General features: G+C 63.8%; 1 protein-coding gene across 2 annotated transcripts; it reads left to right on the forward strand.

Moving 5' to 3' along the window:
* Nucleotides 1–427: 427 nt before the first annotated feature.
* CACNB1 (calcium voltage-gated channel auxiliary subunit beta 1) lies at nt 428–22,248 on the forward strand. 2 transcript variants are annotated; one of them, XM_056512241.1, is made up of 15 exons: nt 428–598; nt 1,701–1,892; nt 3,210–3,296; nt 5,600–5,719; nt 6,987–7,109; nt 7,222–7,358; nt 7,445–7,521; nt 8,548–8,696; nt 12,643–12,723; nt 12,803–12,861; nt 14,736–14,845; nt 16,415–16,566; nt 16,656–16,751; nt 17,956–18,141; nt 20,708–22,248. In XM_056512241.1, the coding sequence occupies exons 2-15, from the start codon at nt 1,806–1,808 to the stop codon at nt 21,032–21,034; spliced, it is 1,791 nt and encodes a 596-aa protein (XP_056368216.1). In that variant the 5' UTR covers nt 428–598; nt 1,701–1,805; the 3' UTR covers nt 21,035–22,248. The 2 variants fall into 2 exon arrangements, with proteins under 2 accessions (XP_056368216.1, XP_056368217.1); XM_056512242.1 differs by lacking the exons at nt 428–598; nt 1,701–1,892; nt 3,210–3,296 and adding an exon at nt 3,570–3,633.
* Nucleotides 22,249–22,927: the final 679 nt, after the last annotated feature.

The following is a 22,927-nucleotide window of genomic DNA, read 5'->3' on the forward strand; positions in this document are numbered from 1 at the left end:
TCCCCCAGAATCCCCCAGTTATTCCCCAAAATCACCCGGTTATCCCCCGGTTATCCCGAAATCACCCGGTTATTCCCATAAATCACCCGGTTATCCCCTGAAACCACCCGGTTATCCCAAAAAGTCACGCGGTTATCACCTGGTTATCCCCCGAAATCTCCCGTTTATCACTCAAAATCACCCGATAATCCCCGAAATCCCCCGGTTATCCCCCGAAATCCCCCGGTGACCCCCCGGGGCGGGGATGCTGCCGGTTCCCGGGGGATCGCAGCCGACATATGGCGGGAGCTGAGGAGCCGCTGCCGCCAGATTTTTGGTTCTTTTCCCCAGGAAAAAACACGGGTAAACACAGGCTCGCTCTGTTTCAAAACTGACTCATCATTTTCCTTAAACAAACAGCCAGATCCGGCGGCTCCCGAGGCGGGAGAAGGGCTCGGGGTGGGAATCGTGTCCCCGCCGCCATCGTGTCCCCGCGTGGGGACGCGACAATGGCGGTGGCACCGCGAGTGTCGCCCGGCCCTGTGCCAGTGCCACCCTGCGCTTCCCGAGGATGCCAGGAGGAGCAAACACAGCTGAGCCCAAATTTGAGGAGTTTCAGGTAGGGATGGATGAAGATGATGATGATGATGATGCCCGGGGGAGGTTCTAAGGAGATTTTTGGGGTTCTCCTCAAATTTTTTTTTTTTTTTTTTTATTTTTGGGAATATCCACGGCGGGATGCTCGCGCTGGGAGCTGCAGCAGCGAGGATTTGATGCCGTGATTGCTGCTCTCCCACGCTGTGCCAGGCAATGGTGCGCTCGCCTCCGCCCCCGGGCAGGATCCCGGCTGGAAAAAACCCCCCCGGCTCTGCGCTGCCCCCCAAAAACACCCCTGGGACCACCAGGAATTTCATCCCCACCTCGGAGAAGCAGGGTTGGGGTCGGGGGGAGTTTTGCAGGCACGGGTTGGGGTCCCCGGGGTGACCTCCCGTCCCTGTGGAAGTGTCGCGGGTGATGGATGGGGGCCGGGGGTGGAAAATTCGCTGTCAGCTGTCCCGGGAGGCGGGATGGGAGCAGGAAAAGCCCCTCTGGAGCGGGGCCAGGCTAGAGGGGGGTGGGGGAAAAGGAATTTTTAACTTTCCAACAGCCGGAGGGAGCGGTGGGGGGGGACTCAGCTGGGATCGGGGGGGTTCGGCTCCTCCATCCCGGGGTCCCTGGGGAGGCAGGATTGTCCCCAAGGTGCCCCGGGTGGGGGACAGGCGACACTGTCCTGCCAGGAGAAGCCAGAGGGGTGTGGGGGTCCTCCCCTGTGCTCGTCCCGGGGGGTTCAGGGGAAGATTTGGGGATAAAAGCTGCATTTTTGGGGCAAGGGAATACTGGATTCCCAAACTAGCAGATCCCTCTCCGGGCGCTGCTCCTTCCTGGGGTCCCCCGGCATTTTTTGGGGTCCCCTCCCAGCCCGCAAGTGGGCAAACGGCGTCGCCCCCCAATTTGGGGAGGGAGGAGCCCCTGAGCGCCGCGTTTTTTGGGAAGGAGCCGCTGCGGGGGTGCCGCACGTGGGATCGAGCAGAGGAGGGGGGCGCATTCCCGCATCCCCCATCCCCCCGGGAAGGCGGTGCGGGAGCGGCCTCGCCCCCCTGCGCCATCCCCACTCCTCCTTCCTCCTCCTCCTCCTCCTCCTCCTCCTCCTCCTCCTGCCGCTCCGTCACCGCGGGGGCCAGGCCTGAGCTTCATCGTCATCGTCATCATCTTCCTCTGTGTGCTTCTTCCCCCCCCGCCATCCACCCACCCACCCATCCCAAAATCCCGCCGAGCCCGGCGCGTCCATGGTGCGGGAAGGCGGCATGGCCCGGACCCCCTACAGCTCCACGCAGGACATCCAGATGGACGTCTTGGACAACGCCGCGCTCCAGGTGACACCCCCGCGGGTTTTGGGGGGGCGCCAGCACCCCCGGAGGGAGCGGGGGGGGGGGGGTTCACCCCGCGGGATTCCCCCGTGGGGCTGGCGGCGGTAAATGGGGTTCTCCCCTTTCCCCCCTAAATCCTGACACGGATAATGGGGTGGTGCCGCCCTGCCAGCACCCCAAAAAAGCGTGTCCGCCCCCCAAGCCTCGGCGAGACCCCAAATCCACGCCCCCAGTGGGCAGGTGGGGATTTGGGGGGGTTGTGTCCAAAGGGAAAGTTTAAGGAATTGGGAAAACTCTTGGGGTGCTCCCCCACCCCCACTTCTTCCCTCGGCTTGTCCCCTCTGGTTTGGGGGTCCCAGAGGGGTGGGGGGCACTGGGGACAGACCCCCCCCCTCTCTGTGCTCTTGGGGGGCACCATGCTGGGAGGGTGGGGGATAGTTTTTGGGGTTTTTGGGGTTTTTGGGGGTTCCCAGGGTTTGGGGACAGGGGGAGCTGAGCCCCAACCCTGTGGGGGGGTCCTGGACCTAAAAATACCCAACGTGGGGACCCCCCACCCCCGGGCCGGGTGGCAGCTGGGCCCAGCTGTCCCTCGGGGACACTGGGGAGGTGACAGCCCCTCTCCCCTCAGCGTTTCCCCCCCTTTACCTCCCCCTGGGGGGGCACTGGGACACCCCCACCTCCTCCAGCCCATCCCAAAGGAGGGAGCGGGTCCCGTCGGGGTGGGTGCGCACTCTGGGGGGGGTCTCGGGCACTGGGGTGGTGGAGGGGGGCGTGGGGAGCCCCCACAGGTGTCACACCCCCATCCCATAAATCCCATAAATCCCATAAATCCCATAAATCCATAAATCCCATCCCATCCCATCCCATCCCATCCCATCCCATCCCATCCCATCCCATCCCATCCCATCCCATCCCATCCCATCCCATCAATCCTATAAATCCCATCCCATCCATCCCATTGATCCCATCCCATAAATCCCATCTCATCCCATGGATCCCATCCCCTTCCCCAGTCCCCCCGGGGGAGGGGGGGCTGGGGGTCCAGCGCTGCTCCCGGAGCTCTGTGGGGAGTTTTGGGGGGTCCAGCGCTGCTCCCGGAGCTCTGTGGGGAGTTTTGGGGGATCCAGCGCTGCCCCCCGGGCTCTGTGGGGAGTTTTGGGGGGTCCAGCGCTGCCCCCGGAGCTCTGTGGGGAGTTTTGGGGGGTCCAGCGCTGCCCCCGGAGCTCTGTGGGGAGTTCTGGGGGGTCCAGCGCTGCCCCCCGGGCTCTGTGGGGAGTTTTGGGGGGTCCAGCGCTGCCCTGCCGCCCCCTCCCCTGTCCCCAGGGCAAGTACAGCCGGCGCAAGAGCCGCTTCAAGCGCTCGGACGGCAGCACCTCCTCCGACACCACCTCCAACAGCTTCGTCCGCCAGGTGAGGGGGGCCCCCGCCACTTTTGGGGGGTCCCAGCTCTCCTCTGCCCCCCCGGGAATTGAGGTGGGGTCACACCGAGCTGTGCCCTCTGCTCTGGAGAGCGCTGGAGGGGTCTCCCCCCAAAAATCGCAGCCCCCCCAGAGATCCCCTTCCCCTTTTTGGGGTGCCGAGGAAGGGACCAACCCCTGTGGCCCCCCCCCGGCCCCCACCCCCCGCCCTGCCCTGGGCTAAATATACCCGGGGTGAAACCTGAGCCCCCCGCCCAGCCCTGCGCCCGCCCCGCTCCCCCGGCCCTGCCACCATGGAGATCCCCGGCAAAGACCACCCCGCCGCCGCGGTGAGCGACCCCCGCCGCCCCCCGGCACCCCCGGCCCGCTCTGACCCCCCCCCGGCTCCCTGCGGGGGGCTGTGGGGTGAGGGGGTCGTGCCCAGGTTATGGTGACCCCCAAAAAGTCGCGTCAGTGGGGCAGGAGGAGGGGGAGTTTTGGGGAGGGGTCCCCCCCCCGGGGTCCACGGGGGCGGGGGGCTGTGCGAAGGGGCTGGGTGACCCCCAAATCCCCCGTGTTGGGCAAGGCTGGGGGTCCCGCAGCCCCCAGAGACTCTGGGGGGGGTTTTAGGGGGTTGTGGGGGGATGTCCCACATGTCACCCCCCGCGACAGGGCGTCCCTTGCGTGTCCCCGCTGTCACTGTGGGCTGAGCAGGGGGTCCCCAGCCCCCCAGCCTTGTCCCCGGATGACCCCGAGCAGCCCCACAGCGCCCTGTCCCCAAACCGTGCAGGGGACAGCGCTGTCCCCTGAGCTGGGGGACACTCGGGGGGTCCCCGCTGCCCTCCCGGCTTTGGGAGAGGAGCGGGCGCCGTGCCGGTGTCGCGTTCCCAGCCGGAGCGGTGACAACAGGTGCCGTGTGTGTCCCTGTCCTGCCGTGTGTGTCCCTCTGCTGCCATGTGTGTCCCTCTCCTCTCCTGCCATGTGTGTCCCTGTCCCGCCGTGTGTGTCCCTGTCCTGCTGTGTGTGTCCCTCTCCTGCCATGAGTGTCCCTCTCCTCTCCTCTCCTCTCCTGCCATGTGTGTGTCCCTGTCCTGCCCTGTGTGTGTCCCTCTCATGCCGTGTGTGTCCCTCTCCTGCCGTGTGTGTCCCTGTCCTGCCATGTGTGTCACTCTCCTGCCGTGTGTGTCCCTGTCCTGCCATGTGTGTCCCTGTCCTGCCGTGTGTGTCCCTGTCCCGCCGTGTGTGTCCCTGTCCTGCCATGTGTGTCCCTGTCCCGCCGTGTGTGTCCCTGTCCTGCCATGTGTGTCCCTGTCCCGCCGTGTGTGTCCCTGTCCTGCTGTGTGTGTCCCTGTCCTCTCCCGCCGTGTGTGTCCCACTCCTGCCGTGTGTGTCCCTGTCCTGCCGTGTGTGTCCCTGTCCTGCCATGTATGTCCCTGTCCTGCCGTGTGTGTCCCTGTCCCGCCGTGTGTGTCCCTCTCCTGCCCTGTGTGTGTCCCTCTCCTGCCCTGTGTGTCCCTGTCCTGCCATGTGTGTGTCCCTCTCCTGCCATGTGTGTCCCTGTCCTGCCGTGTGTGTGTCCCTGTCCCGCCGTGTGTGTCCCTCTCCTGCCCTGTGTGTCCCTCTCCTGCCATGTGTGTCCCTCTCCTGCCGTGTGTGTCCCTGTCCTGCCCTGTGTGTGTCCCTGTCCTGCCCTGTGTGTCCCTGTCCTGCCCTGTGTGTGTCCCTGTCCTGCCCTGTGTGTCCCTGTCCTGCCCTGTGTGTCCCTCTCCTGCCGTGTGTGTCCCTGTCCTGCTGTGTGTGTCCCTCTCCTGCCCTGTGTGTGTCCCTCTCCTGCCGTGTGTGTCCCTGTCCTGCCGTGTGTGTCCCTGTCCTGCCATGTGTGTGTCCCTCTCCTGCCCTGTGTGTCCCTGTCCTGCCATGTGTGTGTCCCTCTCCTGCCATGTGTGTGTCCCTCTCCTGCCCTGTGTGTCCCTGTCCTGCCGTGTGTGTCCCTGTCCTGCCCTGTGTGTCCCTCTCCTGCCGTGTGTGTCCCTGTCCTGCTGTGTGTGTCCCTCTCCTGCCCTGTGTGTGTCCCTCTCCTGCCGTGTGTGTCCCTGTCCTGCCCTGTGTGTCCCTGTCCTGCCCTGTGTGTCCCTGTCCCGCCGTGTGTGTCCCTCTCCTGCCGTGTCCCTCTCCCGCCCTGACCCCGCCGCGGTGGCTCCGGCCAGCCCCGCGTGGCTCGCACCGGCCCCAGTGAGAGCGCGGGGTGGAACTGGGGAGGGTCTCGCTGTGCTGGGGGGGCTCAGGGTGGGCTGAGCCCCCTCCCCGCTGCCGCAGGGCTCGGCCGAGTCCTACACCAGCCGCCCCTCGGACTCGGATGTGTCGCTGGAGGAGGATCGGGAGGCGCTGCGCAAGGAGGCTGAGCGCCAGGCCATGGCTCAGCTGGAGAAAGCCAAGGTGGGACAGGCGGGATGGAGCCCCCCTGAACCCCCAAAACCCCCTGAACCCCCTTCCCCCATCCCCGGCCCGTCCCACTGGGATCACTGGGAAGGCAGCGGGGTTTACTGGGCGGAGCTGGAGCCTGGGTTCTGCCCCTGAGTGTCCGGCACGCTGTGGGGGCTCGGGGCAATCAGCTAATGAGCCCTCATTAGCTCCCGGCCGGGCTGGTGGACGGCTGGGCTCTGGGGAGGAGCCGAGCCCGGCTGGTGACACCGGCAGGGACACGCGCCCGGCCGGGGGTGGGTCAGGGGGCGGCATCTCATTGTTTTGGGGTGGGATCTCCCGGTTTTGGGGTGGGATCTCCCGGTTTTGGGGTGGCAGAGAGTGGGATTTGCCCGTTTTGGGGTGGCTGAGAGTGGAATCTCATTGCTTTGGGGTGGCAGAGGGTGGAATGTCCACGTTTTGGAATGGCAGAGGGTGGGATCTTGCTTTTTTGGGGTGGCAGAGGGTTCGATCTCCTCCTTTATGGGGTACCAGAGGGTGGGATCTCTCCCTGTTTTGGGGTGGCATCTCCCTGTTTTGGGGGGGCAGAGGGTGAAATTTCCCCTTTTTGGGGTGGCTGAAGGTGGAATCTCATTGTTTTGGGGTGGCTGAGGGTGGAATATCCCTGTTTTGGAGTGGCAGGGGGTGGGATCTCGCTGTTTTGGGGTGGCAGAGGGTGGAATCTCATTGTTCTGGGGTGAGATCTCCCTGTTTTGGGGTGGCTGGGGGTTCGATATCCCCATTTTGGGGCGGCTGAGGATGGGATCTCTCCCCGTTTTGGGGTGGGATCTCCCTGTTTTGGGGTGGCTGCGGGTGGAATCTCATTGTTTTGGGGTGGGATCTCTCCCCATTTTGGGGTGGCTGCGGGTGGGATCTCTCCCCGTTTTGGGGTGGGATCTCCCCGTTTTTAGTCGGGATCTCCCCGTTTTGGGGCGGGATCTCCCCGTTTTGAGTCGGGATCTCCCCGTTTTGAGGCGGGATCTCCCCGTTTTGTGGCGGGATCTCCCCGTTTTTAGTCGGGATCTCTCCCCGTTTTGGGGCGGGATCTCCCCGTTTTGAGTCGGGATCTCTCCCCGTTTTGAGTCGGGATCTCCCCGTTTTGAGGCGGGATCTCCCCGTTTTGGGGCGGGATCTCCCCGTTTTGTGGCGGGATCTCCCCGTTTTGTGGCGGGATCTCCCCGTTTTGGGGCGGGATCTCCCCGTCTGGGCCGGGGGGCCATGCCCACCCCTCTCCCGTCGGCAGACCAAGCCGGTTGCCTTCGCCGTGCGCACCAACGTGGGCTACAACCCCTCGGCCAGCGACGACGTGCCGGTGCAGGGCATGGCCATCTGCTTCGAGCCCAAGGACTTCCTGCACATCAAGGAGGTGGCAGCGGGCTGGGGGCGTGGGGAGGGGCGGGGGGCAGCGCCGGGCTGGCTTTTGGGGGCGTTTTAAAATGTTTTTTTTTTTTTTTTTTCCCCCTCCCTGCGCGGAGCAGAAGTACAACAACGACTGGTGGATCGGGCGGCTGGTGAAGGAGGGCTGCGAGGTGGGATTCATCCCCAGCCCCGTCAAGCTGGAGAACATGCGGCTGCTGCAGGAGCAGAAGATGAGGCAGAACCGCTTGAGCTCGAGGTGGGGGCTCACCCTGATCCCCCCCCAGCTCTGCCTGAACCCCCCGATCCCTCACTCATCGCTCTCCCTGTGCTCCTCCCACGCAGCAAATCGGGCGACAACTCCAGCTCCAGCCTGGGCGACGTGGTGACGGGGACGCGCCGGCCCACGCCCCCTGCCAGCGGTAAGAGTGTCCCAGCTCCAGCCTGGGGGTCCCCTGGGTGACCCCTTCGTCCCCTCCACCCCGGGTGCAGGCAGGGTGACCCCAATTTCCCCCGGGCTCCCCTTCCTCTGCTTCTCCTCTTCCATCCCTGTGCCTTTCCCTGCCTCTCCCCATCTCCATTCCTCCCCTTTTCCATCACCTTTATCCCTCTTCTCTCCCCATCTCTATTCCTCCCCTTTTCCATCACCTTTATCCCTCTTCTCTCCCCATCTCCATTCCTCCCCTTTTCCGTTGCCATTATCCCTTTTCTTCTCTCCCTCTCCCCATCTCCATTCCCTCCTTTTTCCATCACCATTATCCCTCTTCTCTCCCTCTCCCCATCCCCATCCCCCTTTCTTCCATCACCATTATCCCTCTTCTTCCCTCCCTCTCCCCATCCCCATTCCCCCTTTTTCCATCACTATTATCGCTCTTTTTTCTCCCTCTCCCTCTCCCCATCTCCCTCCTTTTTTCTATCTCCATTATCCTTTTTCTCTCCCCATCCCCATCTCCCCCCTTCTTCCATCTCCTTTATCCCTCTTTTTCTCTCCCTCTCCCCATCTCCGTTCCCTCCTTTTCCTATCACCATTATCACTTTTCTCTCCCCATCTCCATTCCTCCCCTTTCTTTCACCATCATTATCCCTTTTCTCTCCCTCTCCCCATCCCCATCTCTCCCTTTTTCCATCACCATTATCCTTTTTCTCTCCCCATCCCCATTCCCCTTCTCCCATCGCCATTATCGCCTTCTCTCTCCCCATCCCCATTTCCCCTTCTCCCATCACCATTATCCTTTTTCTCTCCCCATCCCCATTTCCTCCTTTTTCCATCGCCATTATCCTTTTTCTCTCCCCATCCCCATTTCTCCCTTTTTCCATCACCATTATCCTTTTTCTCTCCCCATCTCCTCCTTCTCCCATCGCCATTATCCTTTTTCTCTCCCCATCCCCCTTCTCCCATCGCCATTATCGCTCTTCTCTCTCCCGCCTCTCGCGGTCCCCGTCCCCAGGTGGCCTGGAGGCGCCTGGCTTTGCCTTTGACCCCGATGAGTTAGAGGAGGAGGAGGAGGCCGTGGAGACCCAGCGCTCCCCTAAGAGTAGCGTCAGCAGTGTCACCACCCCCCCCGCCCACAGCAAGCGCATCCCCTTCTTTAGGAAGGTAAAACGGCCCCGCCCGCCCCGCCTGCTGCACCCGCTGCCTGCCTAACACCGCCGGGGGCTGGGGGCACCCTCCAGGGGCTGGGGGCACCCCATGGGGCTGAGGATCACCCCTAAAGGGGCTGGGGCCACCCCTACAGGGCTGGGGGTCACCCCATGGGGCTGGGGGTCACCCCATGGGGCTGAGACCATCCTACAGAGGCTGGGGGCCAGCCCATGGGCCTGGGGGTCACCCCTAAAGGGGCTGGGGGTCACCCTACAGGGCTGGGGGTCACCCTACAGGGGCTGGAGGTCACCCCATCGGGCTGGGGATCATCCCATGGGGCTGCGGGCCACGTGCTGTCCCAGAGCTGCAGCATGGGATGAGCCCTGCACCCGGGGAACAGTGAGGGGCTGACCCCTCCTGCTGTCAATGGGATGGATCAGTCCGTGGCTGAACCCCCCTGTTGTCAGTGGGATGGATCAGTCCGTGGCTGAACCCCCCTGTTGTTAATGGGATGGATCAGTCCGTGGCTGAACCCCCCCCTGCTGTCAGTGGGATGGATCAGCCCGTGGCTGTGATCCCCCCGCCTAGTCCATGGGATGGACCAGTCTGTGGCTGTGATCCCCTCCCCCGCCCCAGTCCATGGGATGGATCAGTCCATGGCTGAACCCCCCTGTTGTCAATGGGATGGATCAGCCCGTGGCTGCATCCCCCCCAGTCCATGGGATGGATCAGTCCGTGGCTGTGATTCCCCCCCCCCACCCCCAGTCCATGGGATGGATCAGTCTGTGGCTGAACCCCCCTGTTGTTAATGGGATGGATCAGTCCGTGGCTGAACCCCCCTGTTGTTAATGGGATGGATCAGTCCGTGGCTGAACCCCCCTGTTGTTAATGGGATGGATCAGTCCGTGGCTGAACCCCCCTGTTGTTAATGGGATGGATCAGTCCGTGGCTGAACCCCCCTGTTGTCAGTGGGATGGATCAGTCCGTGGCTGAACCCCCCTGTTGTTAATGGGATGGATCAGTCCGTGGCTGCATCCCCCCCCAGTCCATGGGATGGATCAGTCCGTGGCTGTGATTCCCGCCCCCCCACACAAATCCATGGGATGGATCAGTCCGTGGCTGTTTCCCCCCGCCCAGTCTATGGGATGGACCAGCCCTTGACTGTGGTCCCCCCCCAGTCCCTGGAATGGGTCAGCCCGTGGCTGTGATTGCCCCCCCCACCCCTCCCCTCCCCCCCAGTCCATGGAATGGATCAATCTGTGACTGTTTACCCCCCGCTCACGGGATGGATCAGCCCGTGTCTGTTCCCCCCCGCCCATGGGATGGACCAGCCTGTAGCTGTTCCCCCCCGCTCATGGGATGGACCAGCCCGTGTCTGTTCCCCCCCGCCCATGGGATGGATCAGCCCGTGTCTGTTCCCCCCCGCCCATGGGATGGACCAGCCCGTGTCTGTTCCCCCCCGCCCATGGGATGGACCAGCCCGTGTCTGTTCCCCCCCACCCATGGGATGGATCAGCCCGTGTCTGTTCCCCCCCGCCCATGGGATGGATCAGCCCGTGTCTGTTCCCCCCCGCCCATGGGATGGATCAGCCCGTGTCTGTTCCCCCCCCGCCCATGGGATGGACCAGCCCGTGTCTGTTCCCCCCCGCCCATGGGATGGACCAGCCTGTAGCTGTTCCCCCCCGCTCATGGGATGGACCAGCCCGTGTCTGTTCCCCCCCCGCTCATGGGATGGACCAGCCCGTGTCTGTTCCCCCCACGCCCATGGGATGGATCAGCCCATGTCTGTGATTCCCCCGTCCATGGGATGGACCAGCCCGTGTCTGTTCCCCCCCGCCCATGGGATGGACCAGCCCGTGCCCCCCTCCCGGCTGGCTCCCCCCGCAGTGTGCGCATGGTGTGTTCCAGCACGGCCGGTGTCTCATCCCCCCCGCGACTGAGAATGGATCATTCCTCCCCCCCAAACTCGGCATAGTCTGGGGGGTTCGGGCGCGACCACGGCACGGGACGGGGGGGTCAAACAGGCCTGGGGGGGTCCCAGCTGCCCCCCAGGCCCTGCAGAGCCCCCCTGGCACCCAAACCTACCCCAGAGGGGGCGACTGGTGTGTGACTGTCCCCAGGGGCACACGGTGTCACCTGGGGCGCACGGCGTCACCTGGGGCACACAGTGTCACCTGGGGCACACACACTGTCACCTGGGACACACACAGTGTCACCTGGGGCACACGGTGTCACCTGGGCACCCCTTGGGTCACACAGGGTCACCTGGACACACACAGTGTCACCTGGGTCACACACGGTGTCACCTGGGGCGCACGGCGTCACCTGGGTCACACAGCGTCACCTGGGGCACACACAGTGTCACCTGGGGCACACAGTGTCACCCAGGGCACACAGTGTCACCTGGGGCACACGGTGTCACCCGGGGCACACACAGCATCACCTGGGGCATACAGTGTCACCTGGGTCACACAGTGTCACCTGGGGCACACAGTGTCACCCGGGGCACACAGTGTCACCTGGGGCACACGGTGTCACCTGGGCACCCCTTGGGTCACACACAGTGTCACCTGTGGCACACACACTGTCACCTGGGCACCCCTTGGGTCACCCACCTGGCTCTGGGCCATGTCCTGAGTCACACACGTGTCCTTTGGGCACCCCATGGATCACACACACGTGTCCCTGGGTCACCTCTGGGTCACACCTGTGTCCCTGGGTCACATTCCAGGTCACACATGTGTCTTTGGGGTGCCCTGGAGGGTCATACACGTGTCCATAGGTCACCTCTGGGGGCCACACACGTGTCCCTGGCTCACCCTGAGTGGGTCACACACATCCCTGGGTCACACATGTGTGTCTCTGGGTCACCCAGGGGGTCACAGTCGTGTCCCTGGCTCACCCTGGCTGGGTCACACACATGTCCCCAGGTCACCTCTGTGTCACACACGTGTCCCTGGGTCACCTCTGGATCACACACACGTGTCCCTGGCTCACTCTGGGTGGGTCACACACGTGTCCCTGGGTCACACCCAGGGGGTCACACACCTGTGTCCCTGGCTAACCCCTGTCCCGTCCCTGTCTCCGTCCCTGTCCCTGTCCCTGTCCCTGTCCCGTCCCTGTCCCTGTCCCGTCCCTGTCCCTGTGTCCCCATCCCTGTCCCGTCCCCGTCCCTGTCCCTGTCCCATCCCCATCCCCGTCCCTGTCCCTGTCCCTGTCCCTGTCCCTTGTCCCGTCCCTGTCCCATCCCTGTCCCTGTGTCCCTGTGTCCCTGTCCCTGTCCCGTGTCCCTGTCCCTGTCCCTGTCCCTGTCCCTGTCCCTGTCCCATCCCTGTCCCTGTCCCATCCCTGTCCCGTCCCTGTCCCTTCCCCCTGTGTCCCTGTCCCTGTGTCCCTGTCCCTGTTCCCTGTCCCTGTGTCCCTGTCCCTGTGTCCCTGTCCCTGTCCCTGTCCCTGTCCCTGTCCCTGTCCCATCCCTGTCCCTGTCCCTGTCCCTGTGTCCCTGTCCCTGTGTCCCTGTCCCATCCCTGTCCCCATCCCTGTCCCCATCCCTGTCCCTGTCCCCGTCCCTGTCCCCGTCCCTGTCCCTGTCGCTGTCCCTGTCCCGTCCCTGTCTCCATCCCTGTCCCTGTCCCTGTTCCCTGTTCCCCGTTCCCTGTCCCATCCCTGTCCCTGTCCCTGTCCCTGTCCCTGTCCCTGTCCCTGTCCCTGTCCCTGTCCCTGTCCCGTCCCTGTCCCCCTGTCCCTGTCCCGTCCCTGTCCCCCTGTCCTGTCCCTGTCCCTGTCCCTGTCCCATCTAACACGCATGCCTGTTTGTCTCTCTCGCCCCGCGCCCCCGGGACGTAGCGAAGCAGAAGCAGAAGTCGGTGAGTGGGGAGGGGGCGGGGAGGGGGCGGGAGGGGGCGGGGAGGGCGGCGCCCCCCGCCTGTCACAGCCGCGGTGACACCGGCTCTGTCCCCAGACCGAGCACGTGCCCCCGTACGACGTGGTGCCCTCCATGCGCCCCATCATCCTGGTGGGGCCGTCCCTGAAGGGCTACGAGGTGAGCGGGGGGCTCGGGGGGCTCGGGGGGTGACCCCAGCCCCACATTGTCCCCCTGTCCCTGCTGTCCTTGTCCCCAGGTGACGGACATGATGCAGAAGGCGCTGTTTGATTTCCTGAAGCATCGCTTCGATGGCAGGTGGGGGGGGCGGCCTGGGCAGGGACCCCCAAAACTGGGAGGGGACCCCTGAGCACACAGAGGGATCCCCAAAACTGGGAGGGGACCCCCAAACCTGGGAGGGGACCCCTGAGCCCATAGAGGGACCCCTGAGCACACAGAGGGACCCCCAAACCTGGGAGGGGACCCCTGAACACACAGAGGGACCCCTAAACTCATGGGAGACCGCTAAACTCCTGGGAGACCCCCAAACCTGGGAGGGGACCCCTGAGCCCATAGAGGGACCCCTAACCCCATAGAGGGACCCCTAAACTGATGGGAGACCCCCAAACCTGGGAGGGGACCCCTGAGCCCACACAGGAACCCCTAAATTCATGGGGAACCCCTAAACATGTGAGGGGACCCCTGAGCACACAGAGGGACCCCTAAACTGATGGGAGACCCCCAAACCCACAGAGGGATTCCTAACCCCAAGTGGAGACCCCTAACCCCATAGAGGAACCCCTAAACCCATTGAGGAGCCCCTAAATACACGTGGGGACCCCTAACCCCATAGAGAGATCTCCAAATCCCACAGAGGGAACCCCAAACCCCATAGAAAGATCCCCAAACCCTATGGGGGGGACCCTAACCCCATGAGAGGGACCCAAATCCCATAGAGGGATCCCCAAACCCACAGAGGGATCCCCAAACCCCACAGAGGGATCCCCAGATCCCATAGAAAGATCCCCAAACCCACAGAGGGATCCCCAAACCCACAGAGGGATCCCCAAACCCCATAAAGGGATCCCCAAACCCCACAGAGGGATCCCCAAATCCCACAGAGGGATCCCCAAACCCCATGGGGGGATCCCCAACCCCACAGAAAACCCCGAGCAGGGCGGGTCCAGCTCCTCACTCCCCAGCTGTGGGGGTGACAGTGGGGTTTGGGGTGGCTGTGGATGTTTGGGGTGGCTGTGGGTGTTTGGGGTGGCTGTGGATATTTGGGGTGGCTGTTTGGGGTTTGGGGTGGCTGTGGGTGTTTTGGGGTCCTGGGGGTGGCTGTGGATGTGTTTGGGGTGGCTGTGGATGTTTGGGGTTTGGGGTGGCTGTGGATGTTTGGGGTGGCTGTGGATGTTTGGGGGTGGCTGTGGATGTTTGGGGTTTGGGGTGGCTGTGGATGTTTGGGGTGGCTGTGGATGTTTTGGGGGTGGCTGTGGATGTTTTGGGGTGGCTGTGGATGTTTGGGGTTTGGGGTGGCTGTGAATGCTTGGGGTTTGGGGTGGCTGTGGGTGTTTGGGGTGGCTGTGGATGTTTGGGGTGGCTGTTTGGGGTTTGGGGTGGCTGTGGGTGTTTGGGGTGGTTGTGGATATTTGGGGTGGCTGTGGGGGGTGTGGGTGTTTGGGGTTTGGGGTGGCTGTGAATGTTGGGGGTGGCTGTGGGTGTTTGGGGTGGCTGTGGATGTTTTGGGGTGGCTGTGGATGTTTTGGGGTGGCTGTGGATGTTTGGGGTTTGGGGTGGCTGTGGGTGTTTGGGGTGGCTGTGGATGTTTGGGGTGGCTGTGGGTGTTTGGGGTGGCTGTGGATGTTTGGGGTGGCTGTGGGTGTTTGGGGTGGCTGTGGGTGTTTTGGGGTGGCTGTGTTATTTTGGGGTGGCTGTGGATGTTTTGGGGTGGCTGTGTTATTTTGGGGTGGCTGTGGATGTTTGGGGTGGCTGTGTTATTTTGGGGTGGCTGTGGATGTTTGGGGTTTGGGGTGGCTGTGGATGTTTGGGGTGGCTGTGATATTTTGGGGTGGCTGTGGATGTTTGGGGTGGCTGTGGATGTTTGGGGTTTGGGGTGGCTGTGGATGTTTGGGGTGGCTGTGTTATTTTGGGGTGGCTGTGGATGTTTTGGGGTCCCCCCCCCCCGTCCCCAGGATCTCCATCACGCGGGTCACAGCCGACATCTCTCTGGCCAAGCGCTCCGTGCTCAACAACCCCAGCAAGCACACCATCATCGAGCGCTCCAGCACCCGCTCCAGCCTGGGTACGGCCCCAAAAAAACCCTAAAACCCTAAAAAAACCCCCAAAAAACACCCCAAAAAACCCCAAAAACCCAAAAGAACCCCCCAAAACCCCAAAAAACTGCCTAAAACCCTAAAAAACCCCAAAAAACCCCAAAAAATAAAAAAAAAAAAACAAAAAAACCCCTCCAAAAAAACCCCTCCAAAAAACCCCCAAAAACCCCCAAAAACCCCAAAACCCAAGCTCAACAAAGCCAAGCGCTCCGTGCTCAACAACCCCAGCAAGCGCCATCATCGAGCGCTCCAGCCTGGGTACGGCCCCAAAAACCCCAAAATCCCAAAAAAAAACCCCCACAAAAACCCCAAAAAAACTCAAAAAACCCACCAAAAAAACCTAAAAACTCCAAAATTTCCCCCAAAACCCGCCAAAAAACCCCCCAAAATAACCCCAAAAAACCCAAATAAAACAAAACAAAAAAGCCCCCAAAAAACAAAACAAAAAATAAAACCAAACAACCCCCAAAAAACCCAACCCGTACTCCCCCCCAAAAAACCCCAAAACCCCTAAAAACCCCCAAAATTTCCCCCAAACCCCCCAAAACCCGGCGGGGCCCCCCAAGCCTCCATCTGTATCAGATGTGCCATCATCCTGGGGATGGGGGTGGCTGAGGGGGGCCGTGACTCAGTCACAGCCCTTCCTCCTCCTCCTCATCCTCCTCATCCTTCCTCCTCATCCTCCTCATCGTCCTCCTCCTTCCTCCTCTTCATCCTTCCTCCTCCTCCTTCCTCTCCTTCCTCCTCCTCCTCTTCCTCTTCCTCCTCCTTCCTTCCTCCTTCTTTCCTCCTCCTCCTCTTTCTCCTCCTTTCTCTCCTTCCTCCTCCTTCCTCCTCCTCTTCCTCCCTCCTCCTTCCTTCTCTTCCTTCCTCCTCTTCCTCTTCGTCCTCCTCATCTTCCTTCTCCCTCCTCCTCTTCCCTCTTCCTTCCTCCTCCTTCTCCTTCCTCTTTCCTCCTTTTCCTCCTCCTCCTCATCCTTCTCCTCCTCCTCTTCCTCCTTCCTCTTCCTCCTCCCTGCTCCTTCCTCCTCCATCCTACTCATCCTCCACCTCCACCTCCTCCTCCTCCTCCTCATCCTTCTCTCTCCTTCTCCTCCTCCTTCCTCTTTCCTCCTCTTCCTCCTTCCTCTTCCTCCCTCCTCCTCCTGTTTCCTCCTCCTCCTCCTTCCTCCTCTTTCCTCCTCCTCCTCCTCCTCCTCCTCCTCCTCCTCATTCTTCCTCCTCTTTTATCTTCTCTATTGTATTTTTTTGTTATTTTTTTTGTGTTTTTCCCCCCATTCTCTTTTCTTTCGGGTCTCTCCTCCCCTCCGCGCCGCTCCTTCCTCCCCCGCTCCCGATACAGATGTCTTGGGTACGTACCGGGGATGGGAGCCCCGTCCCCTCCCGCACCTGGCCCTGCCCAGGTGCTGCGACACCACCCGCGCCCTGGGGACACGGCGGTGGCACCGCCACCCCCGGGGCGGCCACGCCCCAGGACGAGCTGCTGCCGTCCCCGCGGGCTGTCCCCTCACCCCGCGGCCGTGTCCCCTCCCTGCCAGCCGAGGTGCAGAGCGAGACCGAGCGCATTTTCGAGCTGGCCCGGACGCTGCAGCTGGTGGCCCTGGACGCCGACACCATCAACCACCCTGCGCAGCTGGCCAAGACCTCGCTGGCGCCCATCGTGGTCTACATCAAAATCACCTCGCCCAAGGTGGGCGCGGCCGCGGGGCGGGGGCGCTGCCAGCCCGGGCGGGCCCGGCCGTGTCCCCAGGGCCACCCGGGCTGTCCCCTCCCGCCCAGGTGCTGCAGCGGCTGGTGAAGTCCCGGGGGAAGTCGCAGGCCAAGCACCTCAACGTGCAGATGGTGGCGTCGGACAAGCTGGCGCAGTGCCCGCCCGTGAGCGTGCCCCGGCCACCGCGGTGCCACCCACCCTGTCCCACTGTCCCTGCCCTGTCCCTGTCCCTGTCCCACTGTCCCTGTTCCACTGTCCCTGCCCTGTCCCACTGTCCCTGTCCCACTGTCCCTGCCCTATCCCACTGTCCCTGCCCTGCCCCATAGATCCTGCCCTGTCCCACTGTCCCTGCCTCATCCCACAGTCCCTGTCCCACTGTCCCCGTCCCACTGTCCCTGTCCCACTGTCCCTGCCCTGCCCCATAGATCCTGCCCTGCCCCACTGTCCCTGCCCCATCCCACGGTCCCTGACCTGTCCCACTGTCCCTGTCCCACTGTCCCTGCCCTGTCCCACTGTCCCTGCCCTGTCCCACGGTCCCTTGACCTGTCCCATAGATCCTGACCTGCCCCATAGATCCTGCCCTGTCCCACGGTGCCTGCTCCATCCCACTGTCTCTGCCCTGTTCCACTCTCCCTGCCCTGTCCCACTGTCCCTCCCTGTCCCATATCCCCTCCCCATCCCATTATCCCCTCCCCATCCCATCCCCCTCCCCATCCTATTATCCTCTCCCCATCCCATATCCCATATCCCCTCCCCATCCCATTTTCCCCTCCCTGCCGCCCCTCCCCATCCCATATCCCCTCCCCATCCCATATCCCCATCCCATATCCCCTCCCCATCCCATATCCCCTCCCCATCCCATATCCCCTCCCCATCCCATATCCCCATCCCATATCCCCTCCCCATCCCATATCCCCTCCCCATCCCATATCCCATATCCCATATGCCATATCCCATATCCCATATCCCAATATCCCATATCCCAATATCCCATATCCCATATCCCATATCCCATACTCCCCATCCCATACTCCCCATCCCATATCCTCTCCTCATCCCATATCCCCATCCCATATCCCCTCCCCATCCCATACCCCCTCCCCATCCCATATCCCCATCCCATATCCCCTCCCCATCCCATATCCCCATCCCATATCCCCTCCCCATCCCATATCCCACATCCCATATCCCTCCCCATCCCATATCCCCATCCCATATCCCCATCCCATACCCCCTCCCCATCCCATATCCCCATCCCATATCCCCATCCCATTATCCCCTCCCCATCCCATTATCCCTCCCCATCCCACACCCCTCCCCATCCCATCCCCCTCCCCGCCGCCCCTCTCACCCTCCTCCCTCCCTCAGGAGATGTTCGACATCGTTCTGGACGAGAACCAGCTGGAGGAGGCGTGCGAGCACCTGGCCGAGTACCTGGAGGCGTACTGGAAGGCCACGCACCCGCCGAGCAGCACGCCGCCCAACCCGCTGCTGAGCCGCACCATGGCCACGGCGGCGCTGGCCGCCAGCCCCGCGCCCGTCTCCAACCTGCAGGTACAGGTGCTCACCTCCCTGCGCAGGAACCTCAGCCCCTGGGGCCGCCAGCACAGCCCCAGCCCGCCCGCCGCCACCGAGGAGCACGCGCTGTGAGGCGGCGGAGGGACGCCGGGACAGCGGGACACTGAGACACCGGGACATGGGGACACGGGGACACCGGGACACCGGGACATGGGGACACCGGGACATGGGGACACCGAGACACCGGGACATGGGGACACTGAGACACCGGGACACCGTGGGGACACGGGGACACCGGGACACCGGGACATGGGACAGCGGGACACCGGGACATGGGGACACTGAGACACCGGGACACCGGGGGGCATGGGGACACCGGGACATGGGGACACCGGGACACCGGGACACCGGGGGGCATGGGGACAACAGGGACAACGGGGACATGGGGGGGCATGGGGGCATGGGGACATGGGGACACTGGGGGGCATGGGGACATGGGAACATGGGGGGCATGGGGACACCGGGACACCGGGACACTGGGACACCAGGGACATGGGGACATGGGGACACCGGGACACCAGGACACCGGGGACATGGAGACACCGGGACACTGGGACATGGGGACACCACGACACTGGGACATGGGGACATGGGGACACCGGGACACGGAGACACTGGGGGCATGGGGACATGGGGGACATGGGGGGCATGGGGGACATGGAGGGACACAGGGACATGGGGACATGGGGACACCGGGACATGGGGACATGAGGACATGGGGGGCATGGGGACATGGGGACGCCGGGACGCTGGGACACTGGGACACCAGGACACTGGGGGCATGGGGACACGGGGACATCGAGGACACCGGGACACCAGGGACATGGGGGGCATGGGGGCATGGGGACACGGGGACATGGGGACATCGGGATACCAGGACACCGAGGGGTACAGGGACACCAGGGACATGGGGACACCGGAGACACTGGGGATATGGGGGCACCGGGACACGGGGACACTGGGGAGCATGGGGACACCAGGGACATGGGGACACCAGGGGGCATGGGGACACCAGGGGGCATGGGGACACAGGGACACGGGGGGTACAGGGACACGGGGACACCGGGGGACATGGGGACACAGGGACACGGGGGGTACAGGGACACGGGGACACCGGGGGACATGGGGACACAGGGACACGGGGGGTACAGGGACACCAGGGACATGGGGACAGTTGGGGACACCAGGGACATAGAGGGCACAAGGGACACCAGGGACGTGGGGGGCACAGGGACACTGGGGACATGGGAGGTACAGGGGACACCAGGGACATGGGGACACCGGGGACATGGGGGACATGGGGGGCACAGGGACACCTGGGACACAGATCCCTGGGGTGACCCTGACCCCAGGACAGGTGACCCCAGGGGACACAGGGGACATTAGGGACACCCGCCCAGCCCTCGCTCGGGAGGGCTCTGGGATGGGGACAGACCAGGGAGTCACAGATCCCAAGTGTGGGATTGTCCCTGGGGTCACCTGTCAGAGTCACCCCAGGGGACTGTGGCCCCCCCATGTGTGGGACTGTCCCTGTGGTCACCTGTCCTGGGATCAGGGTCACCCCAGGGAGTCACAGCCACCTCAGGTGTGGGACTGTCCCTGTGGTCACCTGTCCTGGGATCAGGGTCACCCCAGGGAGTCACAGCCCCCCAGGTGTGGGACTGTCCCTGTGGTCACCTGTCCTGGGATCAGGGTCACCCCAGGGAGTCACAGCCCCCCAGGTGTGGGACTGTCCCTGTGGTCACCTGTCCTGGGATCAGGGTCACCCCGGGGGTCTGTGCCCCCCAGGTGTGGGACTGTCCCTGGGGTCACCTGTCCTGGGATCACGGTCACCCCGGGGGTCTGTGCCCCCCCCAGGTGTGGGACTGTTCCTGTGGTCACCCACCCATGGCATTGGGGTCACCGTGGGGAGCCCCCCAGGAGTGGGCCCATCCCTGGGGCTGCTCCTTTGGGAGCCTGTGCCCCACCCAGGGTACTGCAGGCCCTGGTGTGGGACTGTTCTGGTTTTGGGGTCACCCCAGGGACCTGCTCCCGTTCCTGGACTGGGGCCATCGCTGGGATCAGCCCTGGGGATCTCCCTGGGACTGGAGCCAGCCCCACATTTGGGGTCTGTGCCTCTGCCAAGGCCTGGAGGGGGATTGGGACCCCCCAGATTTGCCTTTTTCAAAACCCACCTGTGCCTTCCTGGGGGCCGCCAGACCCCTCTCTGGTGGGGGGGCGAAGGTTTGGGGGCGTCCTGGGCTGAGCCGGGGGGTCCTGCGGCCACTCCCGGGGGTGGGGACAGAGGGGGGACACGTGTCCTGTGTTGTCTGTCGCTGAACCCCCCCTCCCCATTCTGCTGTGACACGGGCAGGCCAGGCTGGCCAGCAGCGTGTGCCCCCCACTAACCCCCACTAACCCCCACTAACCCCCCAGTGCCCCCCAGCGCCCCCCAGTAACCCCCAGTAACCCCCAGTAACCCCCAGTAACCCCCAGTAACACCCAGTAACCCCCAGTAACCCCCCAGCCCCTCCATCCCCGCATGGTGTGGTTGCTTCTCCAGGCTCCGTACCCGGAGGGGGAGCAGGGCCGCCCCCGGCAGGACTCGGGGGGTCGCGGGCAGGGCAGACCCCCCGCGCCGCCCCCCCGGCCGGGCCCCCGCAGCCTGGCCCGCCAGGACACGTTCGACGCGGAGGCGCCGGGCGCGGAGCGCGGCGATTCCTGCTGCATGGACATCGAGATGGAGCCCGTGGAGGAGGAGGAGCCCCCCGGGGGCGCGGCCCAGCCGGGGGTCGAGCCCGGGCAGGAGGCTGGGGGGCCGCGGAAGGGTCCGGAGGGGCTGGCCCGGAGCGACGGGCAGGGCTGGGGCCGCGATGTTTACCTGCGTTAGGGTGAGGGGCGGCGGCCAGCGCTGCTTTTGGGGTGCGGTGCCTTCGTGGCCCCCCCCCCCCAGCCCGGCCAGCGGTGCCGTGGGGAGCCCCCCGCTTTGCCCTGGGGGGTCCCCACTGTTTGCTGAGGGGGGGTCTCCCCCTGCCCCCCGCATCTCGCGGTGCCTCGGGCTCTCCCAGGGACAGCAAGTGACCAAAGGGGACCCGGCGTGGGGGGGCCCGCTGGGTGCCCCCCGCTTCTCCATGGTGCTCCGGGCTGTGGGACCCCCGGGCTGGCGGTGGGGGGGGGGTCCCTGCCCCGCCCCACAGCCCGTGCCGGGGGGTGCATGCGGTGTGTTTTGGGGGCTCCCCGCTGCCCCAGGCTGTGCCCCCCGCCCCCCCCGAGGGGCGGTTTGCATGTGTTTGCCTTGGAGGGGCTCTGCCTGAACCGGGGGGTGGGGGGTGAATCTGAGCCAGTTTTGGGGGTCTAACCTGTGCTAACAGCTGCCCTGGCCTGCCTGGGGGGGTGGGGAGGGGGGGGTCCCCGCTGTCCTGGGACCGCGCCCCCCCTTCCCCAGCCCCCCCTCCCGTCCCGTTCCCCACCCCCGCTCGCCCTGTCCAGCCGTGTCCGTCTGTCCGTCCGTCCGTCCGTGAGCCTCTGTCCGTCCCCCCTTTGCCCCCCCCCGCCTCACCCCGGGGCACTGCCTTGTCCTGTGCCCGCCCCGGGGGCGTCCCTTGCGCCCCCCAACTCTGAGGGGTGACCCCACGCCCAGCCCTCACCGCGGGTCGGGGCTCGTCCCGCTGCTGGGGCAGCCCCCCACCCCTGGGGGGTCCCCGGGGTCACTGCCTTACCCAGACCACCAGCCCGGCTCGGGGGGCTCGGGGGGCACCCAGCTCTGCCGCTGCCAAGCCGCCACCCTTGTGTGCCTCAGTTTCCCCCTTTTTTTTTGGGGGGGGGGACTCGGTGTCACTGCCTGCCAAGTGCTTTGAGCCCCCCCTGCCCAAACAGCCAAAATCCGGGCAGTGGGGACCCCCCCGGCCCCCCCCCCGCGGGCAGAGGGTCGTCCCGTATTTATGATTTATGTCACTCCACAAACTTTTAATTTAAAGACCCGACAAAAAAAAAAAAAAAAAAAAAGTTATTTTATTTATTTATTCTCGTTGATGTGTGTGTGGGTGTGGGGAGGGGGAGGGTGGGACTCGCCCCGCTCGCTTGATTCTTTGTAATAAACATTTCGGTGAGACCTGAAAACGAAATATTTGGGGTGTCCCGTGCTTGAACCTGCTGGGGGGGACATTGGGGTGACCAGGGGTGGAGCTGGGACCTGCCCGGCTCTGGGGAAGGGGCGAGGCTCGGGGGGCTCCGGCCCCCCCCGGGATGGGCAGCGGCGCTGGGCCGGGTTTATCGGCGCTGGGCCGGGTCTAAACACGCTATTTACAGATAATAATAAATACAAGGCGGGGCTCTCAGGGCTGCCGGCACCGCCACTCGCTCTTCTCCGGCCGGTACTCGAATTCTCTCCTGCGGAAAGCGACATCCGTGTCACCTCAGGTGTCCCCCGCTGTGGGTGGTACAACTGTCCCCTGGATTTTGTGCCCTGAGGCAATCAGAGGTGTCCCCCCTCCCTAGCGAAACCCGTTATCATTTAGGATTTCTATTGTTTTTTAACTTTACTATTGATTGGTGTTTTCTCACCTAGAATCTTAAAGTAATTGGATAATTCTCAATTTATAATTTTACTGGTTAGAATTTCAATCCCCCTAAAATCCATGAAGACCCCTTGCTGTGCTATGTATCCGGATTTTGCTGGAAGAAATAAAGCTGCTTCTGGAATCTCTGTGGCAATTCCCAAAATCTCATTCCCGGCTAGCAGAGAAGCTGAATTCTGCCTCGGGGGCTCCTGGAGCTACCCAAA

The sequence above is a fragment of the Oenanthe melanoleuca genome, chromosome 27 (genome assembly GCF_029582105.1).
Source record: "Oenanthe melanoleuca isolate GR-GAL-2019-014 chromosome 27, OMel1.0, whole genome shotgun sequence".
NCBI lineage: Eukaryota > Metazoa > Chordata > Aves > Passeriformes > Muscicapidae > Oenanthe > Oenanthe melanoleuca.

Coding starts and splice junctions, on each gene's coding strand:
- CACNB1 (XM_056512241.1), top strand. CDS start 1,806: ATGGTGCGGGAAGGCGGCATGGCCCGGACCCCCTACAGCTCCACGCAG. Junction 8,697..12,642: donor GCATCCCCTTCTTTAGGAAG/GTAAAACGGCCC, acceptor CTCTGTCCCCAG/ACCGAGCACGTGCCCCCGTA. Junction 12,862..14,735: donor AAGCATCGCTTCGATGGCAG/GTGGGGGGGGCG, acceptor CCCCGTCCCCAG/GATCTCCATCACGCGGGTCA.